We start from the raw sequence: 27,285 nt of genomic DNA, 5'->3' as shown, positions 1-27,285 counted from the left end.
ATAGCCTAAATGCATACATAAACAAAACTTTAATTTCATAATGTCATTTTCTCACATTCTTATTTATTTCCTTTTCTATTTATTTCCACTTATATTCAAATAATGGGGCATGGCTATCTTACAGACTCAGACTAAAAGCAGCTACATTTCTGCTAAGTTTAATAAAACGTGACTCTCAGCGTTCATAAACATTAGATTTCAGATCATTCATAATAGCTGGGGGTTCCGTTCAAAACTGAGAGAGAGAGAGAGAGAGAGAGAGAGAGAGAGAGAGAGAGAGAGAGAGAGAGAGAGAGAGATCGGCACACAGCTGTGTGGGACACAAACAGCAGATTGTTTTTCAGAGGCAGTTCCGCCTGAACCCCACAAAGAAGATCACATATGGCTTTGTTGTCGGAATTGATCAATAAACATTTTATTTTGGGCCAGCGTGTCAGGCATTCGAACTGCATCTCCTCTGCCTCATTGCATTAAGGCCACACGATGGCAGCATCGATCACCTCTCTCTCTCTCTCTCTCTCTCTCTCTCTATTTTCCCCTCCGTCTCAATGGCACGAGGCGGACTGTTGCCCAGTGTCACCCATCTGCTGCTCGTGCAGATCATACTCTACTCCCCGACTCCGCAGCAGTTTTTCTTTTCTTTTCCTCTCTTCTTTATGGCTGGAATATGAGAGCCACCAGCACGGTCTGAGGCGCGTGGATCGGACAGACGGAGACGATGAGCCCGGCACAGGTGAGCAGGTTACATGAATGGTTTTTTTGAAAAGTTGACAGAGTTTGACAGACAGAAGAAATAAAGGTAGAAGCAATGTTTTGCTGAGGGGAATTTCAATTAGTAGGATGCTAAGCATTGAGGCACAACTTGAGACACACCACTAGGCTACTGTTCAGATAATGACAATATAATAAACTACAATTTAAAGAAGTGAAAGTTGGAATTACTGTTTTCTCTTGCAAGAGACAGTTTACTGTGTAGCCTATTATCGCCAACCAAGAGTTAGGGACTGTTCGTTATTTATTTAAGGGGCCAATAATCTTGACCCTCCACTCATCAGTGATATTTTTTCCATGACCCTCCAAAATGACTTGAATAAGAGGCATGACCCTCTCCATCAATTTATCGATGTACTGGTTTACGCTTGGCAAAGATGTACAGACGCTCCTTGATATTTTTTACAGCCATGATATAGTTTACATGAGTTATCCTCGGCTTTCTCATCTTACACATCACACTCTGTTATGGTGTGGTGGCCATTTCAGTAGATTTAGCCTACTCACTAACATTGTTGTGGAAACACAATAAGCATGGAAACTAAATGCACACTTCCTGTAGTACTACATTACCTTAAATACTAAGTTACTCCTCTAATAAACTAGTATTCACATAAAATAAAACAATAAAAGATTGAGACCATTCAGCAAAGCACACTGGGTAACAAATTCAACACACAAACTGGTTGCTATGGACTCCTCACTAGGCTTCCTCAGTTATTGTATATTTTAGCACATAGGTAAAGCTGCCGAAGCTGAACATTATATTCCAAAACATATATGTTTATTTTTAAAGCAGATTTTAAATTACATTGTAACAATTTAACAATTCGCCCTTATGAAATTCAATTGCGGCACAGCTGTCTTGGAACGCAATAGACAGACGGTGGCGGAATGCCCCGACACTTAAATTCAACTAAAATCTCCAAGTCTCCAAACACAGAAACCAAGTGCAACCACACCATAAAACGTTAAAGACACGTATTTTGCCATAATCCATCCACAGCGATCAGTAGCTAGGCTAGATCCACAAATAGAGTCACGTTGTATCCAGGAAGGCCTATACGAGCGTCACATTCACCAGCCAGCTCCAAACAGGTGAAAGAGGCCTCTCCACTTCGCCGTTTAAACAAAGTGGAATAAACGTATAAAAGTCCAAATCTACACAAAACCCGCAATCAATTAGAGAGAAACTGAGCTCCTACACTCGCCTCCGTATTTCATTGAATAACCAGGTCTATTACTTTTTCTTCAACGCCAAATCGTTTTGTCTGTTGTCACGGTGCCTCGGTGAAACGCCTGCAGGCACGAAACAGCAAGTCTCAGCACCTGTGGACTAACGGTATTTGGGCCACTGTACAGAGTTTGACTGGAGGACGCTGTGTGTACGTTTTGAAACCAACCGTTGGAGGGACACCTAATCAGACTGTAAGGAATGATGGAAGGCTTGTATCATGTTGACGCGCCAACAGTGTTGTCATTACTTAGAATTCCTCATGGGGGAGACAGAAACTACGCACTATAGCTTGAAAGGTCCAATATGTAATATATTTACTGTAATAAATCCAAAAATGACCCCAATGCATCATCAGATGTTTAGGAAACATGCTAAGTTGAAATATTACCTTTTCTGACAACAATGCTAATGCCAGTATTTTCTCCTTTTGAAATTTCCGTTCTGTGACGGAATTTTATGGCTGGTTACCAACTGCCCAGTTTGACAGCCAGGCCGGGTTGCCAGATATAACGTTACCTGTAAAAATGTAAACCCAGCGCGCTACAGCTGTAGCGTTAGTACAGCCATGAAAGCAGCAAACAAACGAACAGGATCAACTGAGATAGATTCTACCTGACCTAAAAAACAAACAGTTGCGTGACCAGAGACGTAACAAACCCTGGGTTAATTTTGGAGATGTATTTGAAAGATATAGACAGCTTAGAGCCTACAAGGACGCTGAGTTGGCTAATTCTCTCCTGAACTGGTAGCTAAGCATTACCTTCAGGGTAATTCATCACGGCTACAAGGGACGGGCATCTTATGTTATTTCAACATTTGTGTACTCACATCGAATTATATAGCTAGAGGACCCGAGTTGGTTACTCGCAAAAACAACTGAGACTCGCCACGTTAACCCTGCTAACTGCTAACGTTACCGGAGGACCAGGCAAGCTGGCCACGGCTGTTTACAACGTGTAGGCTATAACGGGGAGTTATTTTAAGCCAAGAGAGGGGGGCTGTAAATCGGGAAGAGAGGACCGTGAATTTGCAGTGTGTTTAGCGATTGTTGCCGTAATTCTAAGCCAATAAAGTGCGTTCAGTTGGGTGGAGAGGACCGCAAGGTAGTGTTATTTTTAGCGGTTCCTACCGTAATTATAAGCCGAGGAAGTGCGTCTGTCCGTCGGATGGAGAGGACGTCGAGGTTGTTGTGTTTTTAGCAGTTCATACCGTAATTCTAAGCCGAAAAAGTGCGTGCTACTCCGCTGTGCTGTGAAGTAATGTCTGGCTATGTGAGACAAGTGTCTAGCAATAGATGCTGCGGTCTCAGCCTGGCAACCTCCGTGAACTTCGAGTCTGGGAAGGAGGGGGCATATTACATATTGCACCTTTAAGGCAAAAACTTTTTAATTTTTTTTTTTGTACTATCAGCAGAATCTGAGTGTCTGATATCCATAGGGAGGTTATCCCAGAGAAAGGAGGCCTATATTCTGAGAATATGATTGGAGTATAAGGTTTAAGGAGATCAGACACATAGAAAGGGGCGTACTGATGTACAATTTTGTTTGTCATCAGGAGCACCTTAAAATCTGTGATGGATCCCTATACATCAGACTTTAAGGTGCTGATCTGTATTTAGCTTATGAAGGGAAGCTAAAACTGGAAAGATATTGTAAATTTTCAGTTAGGATTCTAGCAGTAGCATACTACACGAACAATTTGAAGACTTCTAGTACTAGCACGTGGCAGGCCTGCCAGCAAAACGTTATAATAATCCAGTTTGATTGATACAAGGGCGTGATTTAGGGTCTCTGTATCAGCAGTGGATACAAAAAGACCAGGGGCATCTGCCTAGTCATTGCTGGGTCTGTTGACCTGCTGAGACTTCCACAGAAATTATTAGTTTGAAGAGTTTGTTTCACGTCAACGCCTCAAAAAAATGTTCGCTTGCTGTCCAGACACATGAAAAGGTCTGCTGTTGTTCAATTAACCCGAACACAGTGAACCGATTGCTGACATTTCAGTGCTGACGTGCCGCAATTTCTCCGTCCTTGTTACTTTATTACAGTATAGTTTGTTTATTAGGAACACGAACCGCACACAGTCACTTATTAGTGTATCCACACAGATGCTCACACACACACACACACACACACACACACACACACACACACACACACACACACACACACACACACACACTCGCCATCTATTGATGCAAATGCACTTCAGCAGGGGCAGGCTGCTGCTGTATATCTGGTGGCTTTTCAATTGATTAAGCTTTTAATTGACTGTAAACTACTGGAATATCACTGCACAACAGTGAGATAACTGCTGATACACTGTAGATTGTACTGTGTGTGCGCAAGAGATAAAGAGATAAAGAGAGGTATCAAAAAAAGATAGTGAAAAGTTGTAAAAAGCGCATGTCCTAAGTAGAAGTAGATTGACAGGCAAATATTGTTTAAAAGTTGTAGAAATCATGTGGTAAGTGCAGTAAACATCTGATTAAGTGTTTTTAAGCTTTTTAATAGCTTTCTACTCTTTGCCTTGTGTTGTAAGAGTGTAGCTGCATTAAATTATCCATTAGCTAAGCAAACGTACAAATGTTGGCTCCAATTCATACAAATGCATGTCACACAATGTTGTAGTAGTGAGCATTGATCGTTTAGTGAAATGTTGTTTTCATGAAAGATAAGGCAAGCTTGGATAAAATGTTTATTTGGCTAGCGAATGGCAAACCTGTACAGTGGATTTAGGGGCTTTTTCACTGATCTCTCTTGAAATGTTTTCCATTTCAGTGATGTAATCAAACACAATCAAAATGAAATGGCAGCTCGACATGATAACGCACACAGCCCACTCCTTCAGTTCTGATTGTTTGCCTGCAGTTTTTGCTGCAGCATAAAGTATTACAGATATTAAGACTAGATTACTTATATTTAGTTAGATTGGCGTATAGTCTAAGCTATCACACAGGATGTAGTCTATATCCTTGACCTTTCACTTCTGGGATTGCTCCGGTGCGGCAGGAAATTCCGCCAGATGCATGTCCGCTTTCTTTGTGTTAGAATTTTAAACTCCGGTCGATTTCTGAGGACTATGGTTAACTGCTCCTCAGATCTCTGCAGGGTAAATACATACAGCTAGCTAGACTATCTGTCCAATCTGAGTTTTCTGTTGCATGACTAAAATAAATTTTGAACGTACACGTTCCACCAAAACAAGTTCCTTCCTGAGGCTATTTTGCAGCGGCTCCCTGCCGAGCTTAGCGCGGTAGATGCTAGATCGGAAACCCGCTAGATGTGTCGATGTCACAGGACGTGCTACGCCTTATTCTGCCTCTGACTACCCTTACCCTGGTATTCTTACCCTAACCCTAACCAATCCCCACTCCCCATGCCTGAACTAAGTTGACCATTCTAGCAGATCCAATTTAGGATCTACCGCCGCCCATGACGATTGTGATTGGTTTAAAGAAATGGCAATAAACCAGAGCACGTTTTTCTCCCATCCCGGAATGCTGTCTGGACTAGCCAGACACTCCTCCGCAGCGCTGTGGAGGAAGGTCTGGCAAAGCGAGACTACAGGGGATGTAATGCTTTCAAACAAGGCTGATACAGTGGTGTCATCCAATAGCAGTTCGGCTGTTGTTTAAAGATGTAATATGTCTGCATTAAAATGTCTATAAACGACTATAGTTATATGTACTTACATTATCCCAAATGTTTCCACCAATGTTCAAACCCGGAGAAATCTTTTTTTAATTAATGACATGGGACGTGTTACTGATTCTCTGGTAATAAATCACTCTTGCTTACCCTTGACATGTCTCCTATTCTCAGTAAATCTGGTCTAAATAAGCATTTGCTTGCCAACATCTTTTGGCTTGTCCACATGTGCAAAACATATTATATTGAGTCCACACCGTGTAATCCTTTAAAAACAGAGCATTGGTCCTATTCAGCACTGAGAAAAAAAACCAAAAGATCGTCATCACTCATCTGCCCTTACGCTGTTTCCCAGGAATAAATAGTGGCAATGTATAACCTCTGGTAACATCTGGGAAAGAGACAAAATAAATAAAAGGCAATTAATGAAAAAAAAGCAGTCATGGTGGTTCACTGTAATAGACCCTTTATTGCATGAAAAGTTGAATCTGGATAAATAGTAAATCTTTTTTTATTATCTTAAGAGAAAATGAGTACTCCTGCCTCACTGAAAAAAATGAAAGCCAAAAGCAACACACAATTCCAACACTGGCTGTCCACTACAAGCAGCCTGATAGCCCTGGCCACTTCCAAGGTATGAACATCTGTAAATGAATCAGCCAGGTGAAACAAACTGGTGTTGAGAGACAGTCCATGTACTTAAGTAACCTGCCCCTGGCAAATGAAGGTAGAACAGTGTATTAGTCACTGAATAATTGATTTTGGGGATCAGCACTGGCCTTTGCGTTTACCAGAAACAGTTAACTTCTTGTCCCTGTCCTGTCCTTATTAGCCACTCCCTGTAGACATTTAGGAGAGAGCCACCGTCTTCAGGCTAATTTTGGGCTGTCTGTACAAGGGCCAACTCATTAGCCTGATTCCTAGGGCTAGCTAGGCCTTATTCATTATCAATGTCACTTCACCCAAAGCAACATATCCATCTATACCTTTTGCCTCTTGGTTAGCAGAGAAAAGTTATTGTATGGGCAGTAGTAAATTCAACACAGTGCTGTCAACAATGATATAAGCTCCTTGTCTTGGTCTTATATAGTGTCCGATACAGGATTTCCCAGCTTTATTTTACATTTGTGCCATCCAGACTCTATTTATGGTTTGTCTGGATAAGCTGAGATACGTTATGGCATCCACAACCAATGCATCAGCGGCACAACTCCCCCAGACTAAAGATGCTTTCAGGCAACATGTTCCTAGGTCCATGTATCAGACAGCAGTGTGGAATCACACTTCTGCGGAATTACATTGGAAAAGGCTGGACAGTCAGAGAAGACATTAAGGCCGCATTGTATCAGAAACCAGCTGCTCCACAAGAGCTCAGAAACATCACACACCCATACTGCAGTGATGGGACCTGCAGTGACTGCAAGGAATGTCAGTGCCCGCACATCTAGTCACCGAGGATAACGTGGTTGAGGGAAATAACGATTGAAAAGATGGAAATAACAAGAAAAAATAGACCAGGGAACGTTGTATGGGTCATACTATATTCTTACTTTGTTTTTTGTGTGAATGCAAACTATTACTTTAGCATCCATAACACGTGTTTACCCCTTAAATCAAAGTTGATACAAAACTTTCAATAAGTGTCCTGTTACAATATCTTTCTGATTAAAGTGTATTTTTAAGTCTCTACATTGACGGAAGACATGCTATTTACACCCATTTCATTTTGCTTGCAACCACTGACCATACCCGCTACAGTTACATATCATCTACTGTTGATACTCTGACAATCCCAGCCAAATCAGCCTAAAATAAATAAATACATTTATCATAGACCATCATATTTGATATGCCCGTTACATATTTATGTATTTGTAGTACTGTATTTCCTCAAGGCATAAAGATGTTCACCTTCTATTTTTCACACATGTAGAGAAACCCCCTTCCCACTGTCTCACCAAATGTGGCATCAATCAGAGCTTGCATTATGAAATTACTTGAATTCAGGTGTATCATCTCTCTTTCGGCCTGGCTTTATTTTGCACTTCATTTATTCATGATGTGTGTCACAATAGCAAGTCAGAAAATCTCCGTGTTTGCTGATGTTCAGCTGCTCTCTCCAGTTGTTTGTCTTTTGACATTCTCGGACTTCCTTGTGGATGAGCACAGTCTGTGTTTTCCCAGTCGTCTATAAATTGCAAAATGTATCTAGGCAGTGTGTGCATGCCAAAAAAAAGAAAAATCACACATAACAATGAACAAACACAAAGCTCAGTTCCAGCTATCCAAAGCAGATAATTATCAGCTGTGTGCAGAAGTGAAATCTAAACTGCCAGCCCACCACACTGATGTAGCTCTTAATGCAGCCAGAATTAAATTACAGGATAGTTATTTAATGAAGGAAGCCGTAAAAGCAAGACCAGGGTAGGGTTGTTTGTTTTCTAGCGGAACATGGATGATTTTCCTCCTTTTTTTACTAGTGATGATGAGATGGTTTACTCTGTGAGAGGTGATGTTACTCGGACGCAGTTTGTTGCACATTCACTGGAGCTGAACAAAACCTATTGGTAAAACTTTTCAGTTAAATGTTATCAATAGTAAAATTGCAGTGAACAAGAACTGTATGTGTGGATCGGAGTCTTCTTTGAATAATTTAACTTTTGTATGTTGGAAAGGCGGCCATGCAAAGCTTCATATTAACCATTAAACATCTGAGAATGAATTAACAAAGAGGAACTGACAACATTTTAAACAGTTGTTGCTTTTATTATTTACTGTATATTGTTTGATTTGGTTTTAAGTCTTAATAGGAGGAATCTTTTTGCAGCTATTTTTTTTTCTTTGTCATTGGTTGACATTTAATTGCTTCCTTAAGGCGTATTTTAAGAAGGATTTCCCAGCAGCGTTTCTGTAGAAAGAGATATTGATGTGGACAGTGGTGCTATGAGAAAGTGGAAAACTGATCAGTCCTAACTAAATCCATGGGGAGGCACACAACGGGTGATGGCCCCGGGTAGAGGCTTTATTTCCACTGACTGCCTGTCTTTCGCATTTGTGCTTATGTAACTTTGTGTGTGTGCTTCCATGCCAATGTTTGTATGCTATATGTCATTCTCCGTTTACTCCCTTCATCCAGTGAGCTGGCACCTTTATTGTGACGAGCCCAGCGCGCTCAATTACCCGCTCACAACCCATTACCCTCTCCAACACAGCTTTATCCAGAGGACACGCTCCGGACGCTCAGAGTTGCATCTTGCTCCAGCCATGCGTGCAGCAGGCTAGTGTGGGATTTAGTGCATCCCTGTGAGCGCATGGAAAAGTCAGAATGAGGAGAAATGAAGGGCTTTGAATATTCAGTAATTGCAGGTGACATTGATTGTTTGAGGTTTTAGTTCCACCTTGTTGGAGCGGCAATTTCGCTGCACAGCGGGTGTGAAGACAAATTCTGGATATAAAAGACTTGTTGTTTTTTGTTGTTTATTTAAGATAGGTGTTACCTGGGAAACAACTACTCTTACTGGGGTCCATATAAAGACAAAATACAGTATAATCAGATACAATCATGTTAACAAACTGTTAAGATTGTAGATGATATAAAGTAATTTATGTAATAGTTTTGCTCCAGTGCTCAAAATTGTAAACAGTTTTATAATGAATCAGGGAGGGCTTATTATCAGCGTTATTCAGTCATATTAGTGATGCAGTCTTCAAGAAGTGGCTCTTTTCTGACACTTATGTCCGAGCTTTAAGAATTTGTTTTGGTGAACCATCTTGGAAACCAAAACTTGGGGTTAGAGAACTTGGGGAAACTGAATTTGTTCTTCAGCCAAAAAGATGACCAATCTTTATTTTAGCTAACAGATGTCTCCAGATGCTGCCTGGTTATTCAGCTGCTTGTTACACAGACTGGTAGTTTATAAAAACCCACCAGCACTGTGGATCAGTGTATCTTTTGGTCATTCGATTTTCATTTCATAAACAGGTGTTGAAAAACAAAAATCAAATGGTTATTTGATTTTCGTTTTAAAATACAAAATTTGAAATTGAAATACAAGGCATTTAAATAAAATCACTCGAAAATATTCAGAGACCGGATGTTGTCATTTCCAATGCAATATCACCAGTGTTGCTTTCAGCACAGGCTAAAATGACTTTAATTTAGGCTTAGGGTTCGGCTTTGGATTCGGCCGAACCTTATATATATTCGGTCCAATATCTTTAGGGTTCGGTAGGGTTCTATGAAGGTAAATATGGTGCAAAACGTGAGAGCTTGTAGAATACAATGTGAGAACTTGCATAACAAAAAATTTGGGACTTGTATGTTAAAATTTTCACTTGTAAAACTAAAATTTTCACTTGTAAAAAATATTCACACATGTGATCTGAATTTGAAGTCACAAAAAGAAAAAAAACACGACAGCTTGTAAAAAAATGTTTAACTTGTAAATTGAAATTTGCACTTGAAAAAATATTCACAAATGTGTAGATTGATATTTGCATGAACACAATGACATCACAACCTTTCCAAAAGCTCTCGTGTTTTTTTTTCTTTTTGTGACTTCAAATTCAGATCACGTGTGAATATTTTTTACAAGTGCAAATTTTAATTTTACAAGTGCAAATTTTAAAGGTGCAATATTTAATATTGTGTGTAATACTGGCAGCTAGCGGTTAAAATAGTTACTGCACTACCAATTCAAAATACTGGAGAGTCGTTTCCCCCGCCCCCTCCTGCCCAGACTCGAAGTTCACGGGGGTTGCCAGGCTGAGACCGCAGCATTCACATCAATGTTGCTAGACATAGCCAGACATTACTCCACAGCACAGCGGAGTAGCTAACGGTAGATGCTAGTCTTACATAGCCAGACATTACTCCACAGCACAGCGGAGTAGCTAACGGTAGATGCTAGTCTTACATAGCCAGACATTACTCCACAGCACAGCGGAGTAGCTAACGGTAGATGCTAGTCTTACATAGCCAGACATTACTCCACAGCACAGCGGAGTAGGTATATCTGGCAACCCGGCCTGCCTGTCAAACTGGGCCGTTGAGAACAACACACAGATCAAAACATAAACATAAATTCCGTCACGGAATGTAAATTTCAAAAAGAAAAAATACTGAAATTAGCATTGTTGTCAGAAAAGATAGTATTTCAGTTTAACATGTTTCCTTAATATCTGATGAGGCATTGGTGTCATTTTTGGATTTATTACAGTACAAATATTACATATTGGACCTTTAACATACAAGTTCAAATTTTTTGTTCTGCAAGTTCTCACATTGTATTCTACAAGCTCTCACGTTGTGCACCATATTTACCTTCATAGGGTTCGGCTCATTACTCCATAATGAGATAAGATATGAAAATGTTATGTATACAACATATGTTCCCAAGACTTCCTTCTGTCATTTGGTATGACATTTATAACATTGTGATGTATGGTGCTCAGTAAATGTTAGACACTGTGAGAAATGTGACAACATACCCCACTCTCCCTATAGGGTTCGGCCTAATCCGAACCCTATATATATTCGGCCGAATATAAAACCACATTGTTTGATATTTCTACACATGTTAAATGCAGACGATTTGAGGTGTGGGTGCGAGGCTTAGGTTTGAATGCACCTTGGACAGAGCTGACGGCTGAGAAACAAAAATAACCAGTAGCCTAAAAAGTAAATAATAAGGAAAGTTATAAAAAAATTTTAGTGGCTACAGTAATAGCCTATGTAATGTTAATGAGTAGCCTAAGTGATTACATTTTCAAGTAACTTGCAACACTGGAACTGGGTTGCTAGCATGAGCATTGCTACTGTAGCATGAGCAGTGTTAGTGTTATACCGACAAAGAAAAGAGCATCATCTACAGAAACTTTATCAACGGAGAATCCAAAGGCAGAAAACATTTGACCGTTGACCCCTAGACATTGCAGTGAAGAAAACACAGCAGCATTAACAAGGGCTTAGGGACTGTTCGTTATTTATTTAAGGGGCCACCGGAGGAGTTTTGGGATCTTAAGTCAAAAATAGACCCTCCCCTCGCCAGTAATAATTTTTCTATGACCCTCTACAATGATTTGAAAAAAAGGCATGACCCTCCCCAACAATGCCCTATGTTCTAGTTTGCATGTGCAAACTATGTGCAGACGCCTTTTGGTTTTGCCCCAAGCGCAATCACACCATAAAATGTTAAGAAAAAAGATCCGTATTTTGCAGTAATCCAATGACACGAAAAAAAAGTCATCCACAGCGATCAGTAGATCCACAAATAAAGTCACGTTGTATCCAGCAAGGCCTATACGAGCGTCACATTCACCAGCCATCTCCAAACAGGTGAACGAGGCCTCTCCACTTCGCTGTTTAAAAAAGGGGAATAAACGTATAAAAGTCCAAATCTACACAAAATCTGCAATCAATTAGTAAACTGACATCAAATGTATATACATGGCATTTAGGAAACCTTTATTGCAACCTTGGCACGGCAAGATGTGCAGACATAGTGCAACAGTAATTTTCGTTTTTTTACGTCCTGCTGCTCCCATCGTCAGCCAGGTAATATGTTTTTTGGGATGAGGATCAGCACCTCTCAGCAGGAAACCGATGGAGTGCCTACTCCAGGTAGGGAATGAGTCCTTACCTTGAAGGAGTTCAAATACCTTGGGGTTTTGTTCGCGAGTGAGGGGACAATGGAGCGGGAGATTGGTCGGAGAATCGGCGCAGCGGGTGCGGTATTACATTATTTATCGCACCGTTGTGATGAAAAGAGAGCTGAGCCAGAAGGCAAAGCTCTCGATCTACCGGGCAGTTTTTGTTCCTACCCTCACCTATGGTCATGAAGGCTGGGTCATGACCAAAAGAACAAGATCCAGGGTACAAGTGGCCGAAAGGGGTTTCCTCAGGAGGGTGGCTCCCTTAGAGATAGGATAAGAAGCTCAGTCATCCGTTAGGAGCTCGGAGTAGAGCCGCTGCTCCTTTACGTCGAAAGGAGCCAGTTGAGGTGGTTCGGGCATCTGGTAAGGATGCCCCCTGGGAGCCTCCCTAGGGAGGTGTTCCAGGCACGTCCAGCTGGGAGGAGGCCTCGGGGAAGACCCAGGACTAGGTGGAGGGATTATATCTCCAACCTGGCCTGGGAATGCCTCGGGATCCCCCAGTAAGAGCTGGTTAATGTGGCTCGGGAAATTGAAGTTTGGGGGTCCCCTGCTGGAGCTGCTCCCCCCCGCGACCTGACACCGGATAAGCGGAACCCCCAGACTAAAAATGTTTGGATTACCCTCCCCTCAACAAAGAATAAAAAGACATGACCTACCCCTATTTTCCTCCGGTGTTCCATTCCATAAATACAGAACTTAGCAGCATTGTTTTTCCACAGAGTGTTCTAGTGACATTCAGTACAATCTAAATGCTCTTCCCACCGCAGATTTAAGAATTGAATGTGTACTGGTTGCCGTCGAGAGTTTAGCCAACCAGAGAAAAGTGTTGGTGTGCTGGCTGCTGCTGATGGTGGGGAGGCATTTCATGGTTTTGAATGGCATCCCAAACCAATTGGTTATTGAGCAAACTTTACACGTTAGTCATTTCTCCAGTTCCTGTTTCCTGCCGCTGCTTTCAGTTAACATAATATTGTAGAATCAAAACTCCTTGGCGTGTGCGTGTGCGTGTGCGTGTGCGTGTGTGTGCGTGTGCGTGCGCGTGACGGATGGTGTTTTTTGCTTCAGGCTGATCATTGCTGAGTTAAACTGACAGAGCTTCTGCTTTCTTCTTTTTGCACTCTTTTAAGTTATGCATTTGTAAAAATAGTGGCAAAATATGTTTGACATCTTTATACAAGCTCCAAGTAAGTTGAGGTGAAGAGCCTCTGAACTATTATATATATATATATATATATATATATATATATATATATATATATATATATATATATATATACTATTTTCCTATGTTTTTGTGTGTAAGTGACTGATGGGAACAACAATCTTTGAAATTGGTCCATTATTAAGCGAGAAAGCAGTGACCAGCAGCCGCAGACCGGGCTGCAATGTAATTCTATAGGGCAAATATGCATAGTCACATATGTCCTCTAAAAGTTTTGCCGCTGACAGGCTCAGATTGTTATTATAGGTGTCTGACAACATTATGGAAGGGATCCCTACAGAGAAAGGCCTTTTAAAAACCTCTTTAAGACCTTTTTGTTTAACCAGAAACAGCTCTAAGACCGCTAGCGCTAAACCCACCAGACTCCATTAAAAAAAGCAAGACTTTTAGCAGGTATAGAGCTAACATATTTTCACATGTAAATCGGTAAACTATGTGTTTATTTCAACCAAAACTAGAGTTGAGATTGTCAAAAAAGTAGAAAGACGACCCAAAACAGCTTTTCATAGTTTTGTTTTTTTTCTGTTCACTTTGAATGAAGTGTATTTTACGATGCTTAAATTAATGTTTATTTACATAGAGTCTGGTGGCTTTAGCGAACGCAATTTCGCGGATGTTTTAAAAAAAGGACCTTACTCTTTAACAGAAAGTTTGACCTCCTTAGAAATCCTTTCCATAATGTTGTCAAACACTTAAAATATTAATCTGAGCCTGTCAATGGCAAAACAAGTACTTTTGTAAACTTCTGTAAACTGCACAATTGCCATATTAACTTACATTGTAGATTGTTTTGTTGACTACCGACTGCAGCATTCTTGCTTAATACTGGACCAATGTCAAAGATTGTTGTTCCCATCAGTCACGTAGATACAAAAACATATGAAAATAGCGTCCAGATTGAAAAAAAACAAAGTTACCCTTAAGTGTGTGATGTATATGTACAGTATATGTAAAGTTCAAAGATCAGATTCTGTTTTCACTAAAGTGCATAAGAGTGGTGATATTTAATATTAAAGTGATAGTCCTGGCCCATTTAGTGACACCTGTGGTTTCTCACAGTTGGGGACTAGTTAGCAGCTCCACGATGAGCTTAATTTTTGTGCAGGGTGTGTGGATGGCTTAAAGACAAACATAAGCACAAACACACTGGGCTTCTTTGTGAGGCTCCAAATGCATTTGGAAAAATAAGCTTTGTTGATTGCAGGTCCTAACATAATGAGTAAACAACACCTCCCTAAGTGAGTAATCATACCATCCATTGGCAAATGTTTAAAGACACACTCCAAAACTACTGACAGACCTAAATGAAATGCCATCATGAAGTGTGAGATTCATTGTAGAAGAGAAGGAGAGACCCCTTTATACACTCACAACAGCAGCAAAGTAGACCAGTATGCAATGCAGCTCTACAGAACGTGTCTTGCCTAGAATCACAAAAATTAATCACAAGTGTACAGATTCTGGGAAAGTGTAAGTGAGTAAATTAAGAGTTTAGTCATAATAGATACTGTTCATGTCTTTTCTCTTTAAGGATATTATGATGTGTTAATCCCACTTAACAATTGCCCTACCGTACAGTATCTGTGGCACTCAACCCAAAGTCCATTGGTGCCTACTAAAGAGTACTTTAATTTTGTTTTGTTTTTTTATTTTGGGGACTATGTTCAATGGCGGATTAAAACACATTTGGCGCTTTAGTGAGTTTGTTACGGCAACTAGAATGGTGAATTTGGGACTGACTCAGTCACATACTGTGCTTAATAAAGGAACATGTCACCCAGTGCAACAGTTTGGCTCATTGATGTGTTATCAATTATCTTTTTGACAACAGTGGAGGTCTATGGCACAGAAAAATATGCTACGTCTGGCTTTGGCTGCACAGGCAAGTAGAATCAATTCACTTATGACTTTGGTCTTTTCATGGGATTTCTGGTGATATTTTATATTATATTTATCTTTTAATCCCGTCTTGTGATGTATATCAACACTGATCAGCAGCTACTTCACAAACACTACACATACTTTACAGCAGTGCCTCAGTTGAGAGCATCTGCCCCGGCAGTGGTTTGTTTAAGAACCAGTCTTCCTTACTCAAACATTTAAAATTACGTGAGGAGAGTCTGCAGAGCATGATACCGCTCAGCGTCCTTGGCAACGGGAACAGAGACTCCTCCTCCACATACAAATAAAAAAGGAAAAGGTGTCTAAAATAGTCCTGACCTGTTATCTGATGTGGTAGCTGTTAGAGGCAAGAATAATCTGATTATGACATGATCACATCAGGTAAAAACTACATCTTTCCAGGGATGTCTTAGACATAAACCTAAACCTAAAAAGAAGAGTCAGGTTTTCAGACATACATCAGGTAGGGAGTTTATACGGCCCAGAAGATCAGGAAGTTTCCCAGATGGCGAGTGAGCATCTTCTAATTACAGCTCACATCAGATGAGTCAGTCAGTCCTCCTACATTGTCTGTCTGCCTGTTTGTTTTGGTTTACCAGTCAATCTCAGTGCTGTCTGTCTGTCTGTCTGTCTGTGTATCTATAGAAATGCAGTGATATTGTTTATATAGAGGGGCCGTTTGGACCGCGTAACCTAAATGTTGGGATCTGCCTATGTCTGCGCAGACCCCTATGTGGACGTCTGCATGCAGCCCAAAACTTTGTGACTGTCCTGGGACGTGGAACACGGAAAGTATGTCCGACCCTTTAGTCTTGTTTCTCTTTTCATTTACAGTAATGCCATTCATTCAGCTTCACTGACATGGTGTACAATTTAGTTTTACTATCAGTTTCTATCATAGTCAACAATGATGACAATAAGGATGATGATAAAAAAACATTACTTTGAGTAGTAATAATGACAATAATAACATCTGTGGTATATATATATTATATATATATATATATATATATATATATATATATATATATATATATATATATATATATATATATATATATATATATATATATATATATATATAAATAAACAAAAAGCAACATAGTCTCTGCCTGCTCTCTGCTCTCCAGAGTTCATTCTGTTCTGTTTAAGGCCGTCTCAGTCCGATGTGAAATGGACACGGTTAGCTGTGAAAACACGCCTCCCTGGACGCACATCACACAGGAGAACCGCAGCAATCTGTCAAAGACACGACTCCTCTCCCTTTTTCTTTCGCTCTTTTTTTTTTTCCTATCGTTGAAATTCAGATTGAGCAAATATTTTCTCATTCCATAGATTCCGATGTGTGAGTAACCAAGTGAGCAACAAGTATGAGGGTGGGTAGTGTTAGTTTTGTTGTCCAGTGATGATTTCTGTGTGTGAGTGGATAATGCTTATTACAGTTTTGTCTATGGACCATATAAGATGCAAACAGTGATCAGTCATTTTTCAGTGTTCAATTAAAAACTGGGTGTTCTAATGACAATGCAAACACCATCCAATCTGTGCACCATTGTTGAGCCAAATTATTCCTGCAGCAACTTGACATTTCATTATATTTACTGTGTCTATAATCAGTGTTTTTGTGTCCTAGTCATGGATGCAGGTACATGGGCCAGATACCCAAGGGGTCAGGGGCCCCTTAAGGCTTTAGCGTGCTACAAATTAATAGCTTGTTATGTTTTATATAGTCTATATCGACGACGTTCCACTTTCGGGATTGTTCAGATGCTGCCGGAAATTCCGCCAGATGACCCTCTTTTTAGGCCAGTTGTCCCTCACCTTTCACTTTCTTTGTGTTGGCATTCTAAACTCTGGCTGATTTATGAGGACTATGGTAAACTGCTCCTCAGATCTCTGCAGGGTAAATCCAGACAGCTAGCTAGACTATCTGTCCAATCTGAGTTTTCTGTTGCACGACTAGAACAACTTTTGAACGTACACATGTTCCACCAAAACAAGTTCCTTCCCGATACTATTTTGCAGAGACACCGGTATGGTGTCCGGGTCTTAGCACCGCCCTAGACGATTGTGATTGGTTTAAAGAAATGCCAATAAACCAGAGCACGTTTTTCTCCCTTCCCAGAATGCTGTGTGGACTAGCCAGACCTTCCTCCGCAGCGCTATGGAAGAAGGTCAGGCAATGTGAGACTAGCTCTTATCCTAGTGTTTAGTGGCCAGGTGTGTGGAGATGTGAAAGTAAGCAGGATTTGATCTTCCTTCTCGAGCTATCTTTGATCATCGTTCACAATTATTGCGTCTCCCCCCTCTCGCGTTGAAAAATGACGCCAAAGGGCTGGGTCTGACTGAGGTGCTAAAGGAGAGTTTTTTTGTCAGTAATAAACGCCAAAGGCACCTGAACAAGGGTCGCTTTTTGAAGCGCTGGGAGTGAGAATGTGTTGCCTGTACTGTCTTTCCTTTAGATGTGTTTGGATTACATTTAGTACGGCCAAATTCGCTTACAACATATGAACCCCTTAAGTCAGAGCCTCTGTATCAAGTGACTTTTAGTAAGATTGTGTATGACAGTGGTTCCCAACCTTTCTTGTCTGATGTGCCCCCAATGCCCTGTCAGATGAGCTCAAGTATGCCTTTGACACAATCTGTCATCTTCCAAGTGTGTTTATTTGAGTGGATTTCCATAAAGTGGATGTAATTTAGCACTATTGATGATATAAAACTGAATAGCGTGACAAATTATTTCTATACAAAACATAGTGATCCTGGAATTGAAGCTGTTTAGGCTTGGTCTCTTTTTTTCTGTGATAGATTTAGTTTGCAATCGTGCTACTACCTCTCAGAGTGCTGAAGCTGGATGTGTCAACCATTTATAATGACTTAACTTTCTATTTCAACTTCTCCGCTTACTTGCTTTGGTCTGTTTAACACTGGCTGTGTCGCGTAAGCGTGGCGTTTTTGTTGCGTGTCAGTTGCGTGGATTTTTCTGTCTTTTTACACCAGAAACGTGTCTGACGCGGTGCTGCTGCTGCTGCTGCTGCTAGCCTCGTCTGTACACATGTATGTTTCCCATTGAGTATACTTCATGTTAAACATAAATATAAACTGATTTGATTACAGCAAAGACAACGTCGGCAGTATTGACGGCTAAATAGGCTACAGAATATTTCGAAATTTGAAAATCAATAAAAACATTTTTTAATTACATTTATATCTGCATTTATGTCAAAACCTAAAGACTTTCAAACATCAAAATGTCATTTATTAATATGTATTTGTGTCAAAATGACATATAAACATCTTTTTGCCTGGAAACGCTTCCAACACGCTTGCGTGTCAAGTGAAAAATAGGCATCGGTCCTATTTCTAGCATGCACGTGTTTTCGGCGCGGAGACGTGCAGGTCACGCAGGCATTGTCCAAGCTCTAACTTGTTAACATGGGAGCCGAAATAAAAACGGACACGCCACGCAGCTGACACACTCACGCGACGCAGCCAGTATGAAACGGGCCTAATTAGTTCTTATGAACTTTCAACAGCAGCATGTGTTCAGGTTTCACAACTTACTAAGGTTGGTGGGTTGCATGTCCTGTGCAGTTGGCCTGTTGTAGGTAGTAGTTTACAGGTTATTATGACAATTAATATACAAAATAATCTGCTTTACACCAAAACCTAAACACAAGTATGTGGATATTTTTGTTTTTTTCTACTAAATCATCATTTTTATTTTTTCAGATTAGTTGAACTAGTTGAACAATTTATAAATGTTTTACCCAAGCTATATAGTTTACAGAAAGACAAAACTGACAGAAGAGTAGTGACTTACAGAAAAAGTTGCAATTACAAATCCGTCTGCAACTTCAGCATCACGGACAGCACAATGGATGTATCAGTACACATCACAGTTAGGCTACTGATATTTCAGAGCCATGGTCGGGGCCATAGACTCTAACTTGCAAAAACCTCAATCATGATCAATGAATCAGGCACACATGACTAATATATTCAACTAAACAATGCCTCTGCCCCTGCACGCTTTCTACTACTAGTGGATTGAGAGGGGGTGGCAGGTTAACAAGGGGCATGCATTTTGGCTGACGGCATCCCCCCTCAAACTGCCTACTGCATGTCCCCTTTGGAACTCCAGAAATACCCCCTTGGGTACATGCACCCCTAGTTGGGAATAAAGAAAATGATAAAACATCTGTGTGGGTACTTGTCCACCAAAGATGGTGGTGGCGAGTAGTGTCATTTAATAATCTGTCCATAGTCCTCATGTGTTCAGAAAAAGAACATAGTGTTTTACTGGCCCATGTAAGTACAAATGTTATGTGTGCTCCTCAGCCAAGTACTATGAGGCTTTGGTATAATCTACCTGGGTTGTGTTATCTCTCTTCCCTTTTACTTTTGGTTTTAATTTTAGCTCACGTTTTAGCTCACGCTCAATCCAATGAATGTTATTAATATGTCTAAAACACAAAGACAGGTCAGTCAGAACTAGAGAATTTGTTGAAAAGGTTCTTGGCATTTTTTTTGTCTCTGGCGGCCAGCAATCAAATCAAGACCAGTCTTGTGGACCTGTACTATAACTGTCTTTTTTCTCAATTGAGATAAGTCAAATGACTCTATGCCAAGATTGATGGATGTTTACATAAGAACATGAACAGAATAAAAAAAAAAAAAAGTGCTGTCAAGATAAAATGAAGTGATAAGTATGGTTCACCTTACATCACAGCCAACCTGCACCGACACCACATCAGAGAATTGAGAATTACTGGACTAGATAATACCCTGACGTGACAAACTGTAATCGGTGATTTGCCTGCAGGAAGTAGAAGTTGTTGACATGATCGCCGGCTGTCAGTCTGTCAAATGATATTGACCCTCGAGTGTGATAAGACTAGACAGGCATCATAAAAAGGCAGTGAGGCAGCAGATGTGCTAATAGGTGCTTAAAGCTGATAAGACATCTACAACTCTACCGATGAAAGGTTCTTTGCTGTTTAAGAACAGATAAATACTGTAAAATGACTCAGAGTGTGACGCTAGTCATTTTCAACCTTTATATGTCATATGGATTTTGAGAAAATCCTTTCAGTTATTGTAAACAGAGATAAACTGTATGTGCTTGTGTCTTGTCTTGGTGTAATACATGTCTGTATTTATTTCATAATAAATCTATTTTTAGCCATGCAAGCAGTAACTATGTCTGTCGGTCGGTCCACCCCTTTGATGCCGAAATCATAACAACTATAAGATGAATTGCCATTAAAACTTGGTACAGAAATTTAAGGTTCCTACTGGATAAATTAATACTTTTTTTCTAGCACCCACACGAGGTTAAGATTTTTGGATTTTATTGAAAAACTTCGACAACTGAATAGATTTCTGTGTGCAAACGTGACTGACATTCCTATCAGCCTCAGCTGTACTTTGTGATTAGTGCTAATTAACAAATGTTAGCATGCTAATGCTCCAAAATAAGATAGTAAACATTATAACCTGATGCTAAGTATCAACATGCATATATTGTCATTGTGAGCATGTTAGCACATTGACATTAGTATTTAGCTCAAAGCACCGCTGTGAGTCTAGCCTTCAAGAGACGCTGGCGCTAGATCTTTGTAGCTGTGTGCTGTAAATGTGCGGCATCCAGTGATGTTCTTGGACTTAATTACAGCTGTAATTAGCTATGCCAAAACATAAGAAGCTGTTTACCGATGACAGTTAAAGGAAAGTCAAACAGGGTCCTGCTGGATAATGACCCAGAGTCAATGCTTTAACCTCCCTCATTTAATTGTCCTCTCATTGCCTAAGGCTGTTTTTGATAAATCAATATGTTTACTTTATTAACCAGGTTAAATAAGGGTAGCAGGTTAAGCACTGTCCTTCAACAGGGAGAACCGAGAGCTGCTGAATCCCTACTAGCCCTAGAGGGGCTAGTAGGGAAGAGCCAGAAGAGCCAGGACAATTTCTATGTGTGTGTGTGTGTGTGTGTGTGTGTGTGTGTGTGTGTGTGTGTGTCCACAGGGCCAGAGCATGGGGTGATGAGGACTATCCTCTGCTAACCTCAATGCAGATGACCAGTGATGGCCACAGCATCACCTCGACAGTAAGTCAGAAATTCAAACTCTGTTACATTCATAAAAAAACGTGCAAAATACAAATAAAATATTAACCAGTTTACAAATTATTATTTTAGCTTTTCTTTTTAAAACCTTATTTCAGTCATTTCAGTATTATTGCCTTAATCAAACAATCTTAACATACAATTACATCCCTGACATGCCATTCCCCTCTCATTCCTCAAAATGATAGCTTTGTCTGTTTTTGCATTTTTTTGTAGTTTGTTGGATGACCTAATAAACACAGGACAACAACAACAACAGGAACAGCAGCAGGAATTGCCGATCTCGCTGGAGGCGATTGTTCTCACCATCTTTCTGTCCATTATTATCATAATGACAGTGTTTGGCAACCTGCTAGTCATGGTGGCACTCTGCAAGGACAGACATCTACGGTGAGCCTCTTGTCATTTTTTTCAATGCTGGAAGCAGCATTGGTTAAATCTGGCTTGAAAGTCCCAGTGAAACAAGAAGGGTCTATCTGCAGCCAGCAGAATTCATAGAAAACACATTCATCTTCAGGGTTTAACCCTTTAACATAAATAACAATAAAGGCAACTACATACTCATAGAATACCAACTTAATACAAATTTCTTGTCTTTTAATTTACCTGTAAGGTAAAAAAAAATAATTGATCTAAAAAGTTGTGGTGTAGGTCTACTTTGAAACAACTGTTGATGTTAAAGTCAGATGGGGACAAAAACAAACGTAACGTTATTTTTAGTATTGTTTTGACCACAGGCAACAGCGCTGGGCCAACCCACGATTAACTATCTATTAACTAGCACCTTGGTATAACTCCCAAACTCGCAAATTAAAACAAACCTTGCGAAAACTTTAAAGTAAATGGCATTCCACCAATCTGGAAGAATCTCGTTTAGATTGGCAAGACAGTCTGAAAACATATAGGAAGGCCCTCAGAAACGCCAGATCAGACTATTACTCATCACTAATAGAAGAAAATAAGAACAACCCAAGGTTTCTTTTCAGCACTGTAGCCAGGCTGACAGAGAGCCCCAGCTCTATTGAGCCATCTATTCCTATAGCTTTGAGTAGTGCCGACTTCATGAGCTTCTTTAATGATAAAATTATAACAAGTAGAGATACAATTCATCACCTCTTGCGCTCAACTTCTAACGGTTCATCTTTAAACTCAGACAGACAGAACGGAAGTTATTGTGCTGGGCCCTAAACACCTCCGAACCTTATTATCTAAAGATATAGCTACTCTGGATGGCATTGCCCTGGCCTTCAACACTACTGTCAGAATTACTGGAATTGTTGGGTCTTTGTAAATTATAGAATGTGGTCTAGACCTACTTTATGTAACTGTAACGTTATGTTACTGTAACGCCCTGCAGCGCCCTGATATGACATGAACTATTACGACTATCATTTAAAGTCACTATTCCATTATCTTTAAAGTGACTATTATTGCCACTGTTCATCACATCCCCAACCGACACCGTCAGTCACCGCCTACCAAGAGCCTCCGGTTCGTCTTCCTCATTCCCCCGCGCTAAGAGACTTTGTCAGATTGAGAGTAGACAACAGCCCCACAGACACAGATACAGTTAACATTAGCCCCAAGCCAGAGACTGCAGCAACCTGAACCCAGCCAGCACAAACCTTAACAGAAGGTTTGCTGATCCATCGAAGAACAGACTGTATTAGGCCCATGTCTGGCCAAAATCAAGCTACCACAGCAGCCAACTGAAGGTCTTCGGTCCGCCCTGGAATTTTACTCTTCCTCAAATGCTGCAAACAAACATACATCAGACAGTCTTCATTTATATATGCAAAACAGGAAACATGCCAGTCGCTTCATATTTCTATAGAGTCACACAGCAAAATTGAGCAGCAGCACTTTTAAAGGTTAGATATGCAAGCTCATGTGAGACATGATGGTACAGTACGCCGTGAACTTTTACTGATGACTTTAGTGGATAATGTTGTGATGCGGCGGACTTTTTTTCTTGTTGTCTCCTCTCAGAAGGAAGAAAACTAACTACTTTATTGTGTCGCTGGCGTTTGCTGACTTGCTGGTTGCGTTGTTGGTGATGCCCTTCGCTGCGATCGAGCTGACCACCGGCCAGTGGAGATATGGAGAGATCTTCTGCTTGGTCCGAACGTCTCTGGACGTCCTGTTGACTACAGCGTCCATTCTGCACCTCTGTTGCATTGCGCTGGACAGGTTTGTGTGAGAGAGAGAGAGAGAAGATGGGGGTGGGGACCTCAGTCTTACGCTTTGAGAAATGGCTTTTCTTTCCAGTATACAGCATGTGTGTGTATTACTCCAGGTATTACGCTATCTGCTGCCAGCCGCTGGTCTACAGACACAAGATGACCCCAGTCAGAGTGGCAGTGATGCTCAGTGGCTGTTGGATCATCCCCACGTTCATCTCCTTCCTACCAATCATGCAAAGCTGGAACGCCATCGGCATCGAAGACATTGTGAGTTCTCAGTAGCTGAGATCAGAAATTAATGAGCAAACTGCTAGCTACATAATTATGATTCAAGAATATATACTGTATTTTTAACAAAGTATCACTTAAGAGTTTGTATACCTCCCTTAGTTAGTTTTTAGTTTATTTTGAACAGGTTAAAAAATAGCAGATAAATAAGAACATGTACATTTCAGCACAATCTTCCAAAATTATTGTAAGTGATTCAAATAAGAAATTTCCATGTTCAAAAAGGAATAAGAAACTTTTTTGGTCCTACCCCCTTTTTCTATTTTTATACTTTAGATAAATACAAAACAATTTGATGCTTCTTATTTATACATTTACATACATGTACCATATATCTACCTCCCTACACGTACATATGCACATATGCACATGCATACACATTGACACACATGCATACATACATGCATACACACACACATAACATTTACACATTTTTTTCTTTTCCATATATCTTCTTCATATCCATTCAGTATATTCATTTTAAATAGTTTCTTAAAATTGATTTCATCTCTTCACTGCAGCTGTTCCATAAATTAACTCCTTTGGTTGTGATGCAGTGATATTTACATAGATGTTTGCTCTCTCTCATTTGAAACAACCATGATTTGTGCAGTTTTAAAGTCCCTAAAACGCCTAAAGAGAGAGATGTTCTTTCTGTGAGGGCAAATGCAGCATAAACCTTTCCAACCTAATGCTCTCGGTTTCTAATAACGTTTCCAATCCCTTGAACAATGACACAGTAATGCAGCGATCACAAAACAATTCCAGTCCCTGTGGAGCCTCTCTTGCTGTGAGCAAAGACAGCACTTCAACAAGAATTTCCTGCTGGTTTGAATATGTTTTGGCGTGAGGTTATTTCAGAGCTGCCTTGAAGTGAGCTGCAGGACTCCCAGAGGCAGAAGAGGATAGATGAATTTATTCAGCCAGAGTTAATGAAATACACGGCTCTTTATTACTTACTATGTATGTACATGTGGGCCAAGTTTCAGTGGTTTGTTTTATATGTTGTGTGTACGTTTGTTGTGTCTTTGGTCACTTTTATCTCTCTGAAAAAATCCTTGTTCTGCCCAAAAAAGGAATTGTTTGAAATTGAGTACAAGAATTGATTTAATAATTTGTACATTATGTCTGCTTTGGTGTGTTTCTACTGCATCTTCACCAAAGAAAGAATCAGGTTCTGCTCTCCTGGTGATAATCCTTCAATTTACTACAGTATTTAGCATATTACTATTCCTACTTTCTTTAGCCTAGCTTAGCAGCTAGCCTCCCCAAAGTTCAAAAACACTCCTAACAATACCTCTAACAACTAACCAGTTAACATGTATCTTGTTTGTTTCATACATAGACAAGCAAACGAAAGTACGAAAAGTAAAAATCATTTTTGAACTTTTAGAGCTGGGCTAGCCGTTTCCCCTTGCCTCCTGTTGTTATGCTAAGCTAGGCTAATCGCCTCCTGCCTCCAGCTGTAACGCACTGGCATGACTGACTAATATTGATGAAATTCAGTTGCATTTAAGTTGCATAGAAAATGACTGTAAAAATGTCTGAACTTGGTGTATTTTTCATGAGTTTTGATGATTTGTTAATTTTGTATCCATGTCTCCTTTCCAGATTGAGGAGAGGCGAGCCTTGGCAGGAGGCTCCAACGACACAAGCTGTGTGTTTCTGGTCAACCGGCCGTACGCCCTGATCTGCTCTGCGGTGGCCTTCTACGTCCCGTTGGCCCTCATGGTCCTGGCCTACCACCGGATCTACGTCACCGCCATGACCCACGTGCGGCAGATCGAGACACTACAGCGGGCCGGCTCCGCTCCTGTCACCGGGACAGCTCCGCTGATCACCCTGAGGCCCTCCACTTCCTCAGATCCATCGGAGACCTATCGCCTTAGGACAACACCGGACTCCTCCTTAGAGCACACTCCCATAGCAAATAGCCGCATGCGTGTTGAGACTAAGGCGGCAAAGACGCTGGCGATTATAATGGGTTGTTTCTGCCTATGCTGGGCGCCGTTCTTCATCACTAACGTGGTGGACCCCTTCATCCATTACTCAGTGCCCTGGCAGCTGTGGACAGCCTGGTTGTGGCTTGGGTACATTAATTCAGGGTTGAATCCCTTCCTGTATGCCTTTCTGAACCGGGCGTTTCGAAGGGCGTTTCTGGTGATCCTCTGCTGTGGGGATGAGCGGTACGCACGGCAGGGGAGCTGCTCCTATGGACACACCCACAGAGTGTGCTCGGCTGCGTCCGTCAACGGAACGTCTATGGCACTAAGGTAAACACACGTTAAAAGGCACATTTGTGTTTTTGTGAATATTTGAGAGTGTGTATGTGTGTGTTGTCCTGCTGTCCTCTGTGTTAAAAGCCCACCAAAGAAGAAAACAAGGCCTCAGGCAGGAAACCAGGTTCATTTGCCTCTTCTTGCAAAGAAGAGACAGATGTGCATCAACTGTGGACTGAGTGCCAGCGGGCTGTTGGATAGAATGCTTTGTTTGTATGTCTTTGATACACTTTACTGTAAAATTGAAAAAGACAACGATAGATTGGACTGTTATTTGTTCCACAACTTCATATTAACAACATTTTGTTAAGTCGCAGCAATTTTAAAAGTTAGGCCAGTCTGCCCAAAGCTGCTGCAACATTGTACCATTGCTCTGTTGAAGTGCAAAATGGAGGTATCAAGGACACCACGTTTATCAGTACAAGGTGACATACTGTATACGTTACTGATTGGTTGCATATATTAGGTTAGATTAAATTACTGTCTTTTATAAGACATTTAAAATATTAATTAATTTTATTTAGTTTCAGTCATCCCTACATTTTTATAGACATCCTATAGATCATAAATTGGTGGTACATTAAAACCAGCAGCAAGACAAAATGGCTTGGTGCAAGTTATCAAGTTATCATTTCTCATTTAGGCCATGTTAGGTACAAACTCTAACATGCAAATAATAGATGTGAACATGCTGTGCTTTCTCTAGGAATAAATGTTCATGGTCAAAGCAGCTGTGCTGTTCTGCAGATGGAACATTTGACCAGAAAAAAAAAAACTTAAACCCAGAGTTAAATAGTCAAATCATTCAATTTTGGACAATAATGTGTACTTGTATGTAGATACAGGATCTGCTGATGACCTGTGTCTTATGCTTTTCTTTCCATCATGTCGCATTGGAAAATATGATTAAAGCTGCCCTTTCAAGATACAAAAATTCAGGCTTTTGTTAAGCAGATTTTGGCACACATGAAG

The 27,285-nt window shown here is 40.5% G+C and overlaps 2 protein-coding genes across 2 annotated transcripts in view; one reads left to right on the top strand and one right to left on the bottom strand.

The window, feature by feature from the left end:
- Positions 1-27,285, bottom strand: part of LOC114570770 (putative cytochrome P450 120) — an 84,893-nt gene that overhangs the window by 26,399 nt on the left and 31,209 nt on the right. The window lies entirely within an intron of this gene.
- LOC114571319 (5-hydroxytryptamine receptor 4) lies at positions 565-26,311 on the top strand. The gene is made up of 6 exons (XM_028602219.1): positions 565-733; positions 21,464-21,545; positions 21,780-21,953; positions 23,553-23,753; positions 23,860-24,013; positions 25,646-26,311. The coding sequence occupies exons 2-6, from the start codon at positions 21,523-21,525 to the stop codon at positions 26,309-26,311; spliced, it is 1,218 nt and encodes a 405-aa protein (XP_028458020.1). The 5' UTR covers positions 565-733; positions 21,464-21,522.

The sequence above is a fragment of the Perca flavescens genome, chromosome 16 (assembly GCF_004354835.1).
Source record: "Perca flavescens isolate YP-PL-M2 chromosome 16, PFLA_1.0, whole genome shotgun sequence".
NCBI lineage: Eukaryota > Metazoa > Chordata > Actinopteri > Perciformes > Percidae > Perca > Perca flavescens.
Note: the sequence above shows the minus strand (reverse complement) of the source record. Positions and strands in the feature narration are given on the sequence as shown.

Bases quoted from the DNA above. Each gene is read 5' to 3' on its own strand.
- LOC114571319 (XM_028602219.1), top strand. From the start codon at position 21,523: ATGGCCACAGCATCACCTCGACA. The intron at 21,954-23,552 runs GTGAGCCTCTTG...GTCTCCTCTCAG, and splicing joins TGCAAGGACAGACATCTACG to AAGGAAGAAAACTAACTACT. The intron at 23,754-23,859 runs GTTTGTGTGAGA...GTATTACTCCAG, and splicing joins TGTTGCATTGCGCTGGACAG to GTATTACGCTATCTGCTGCC.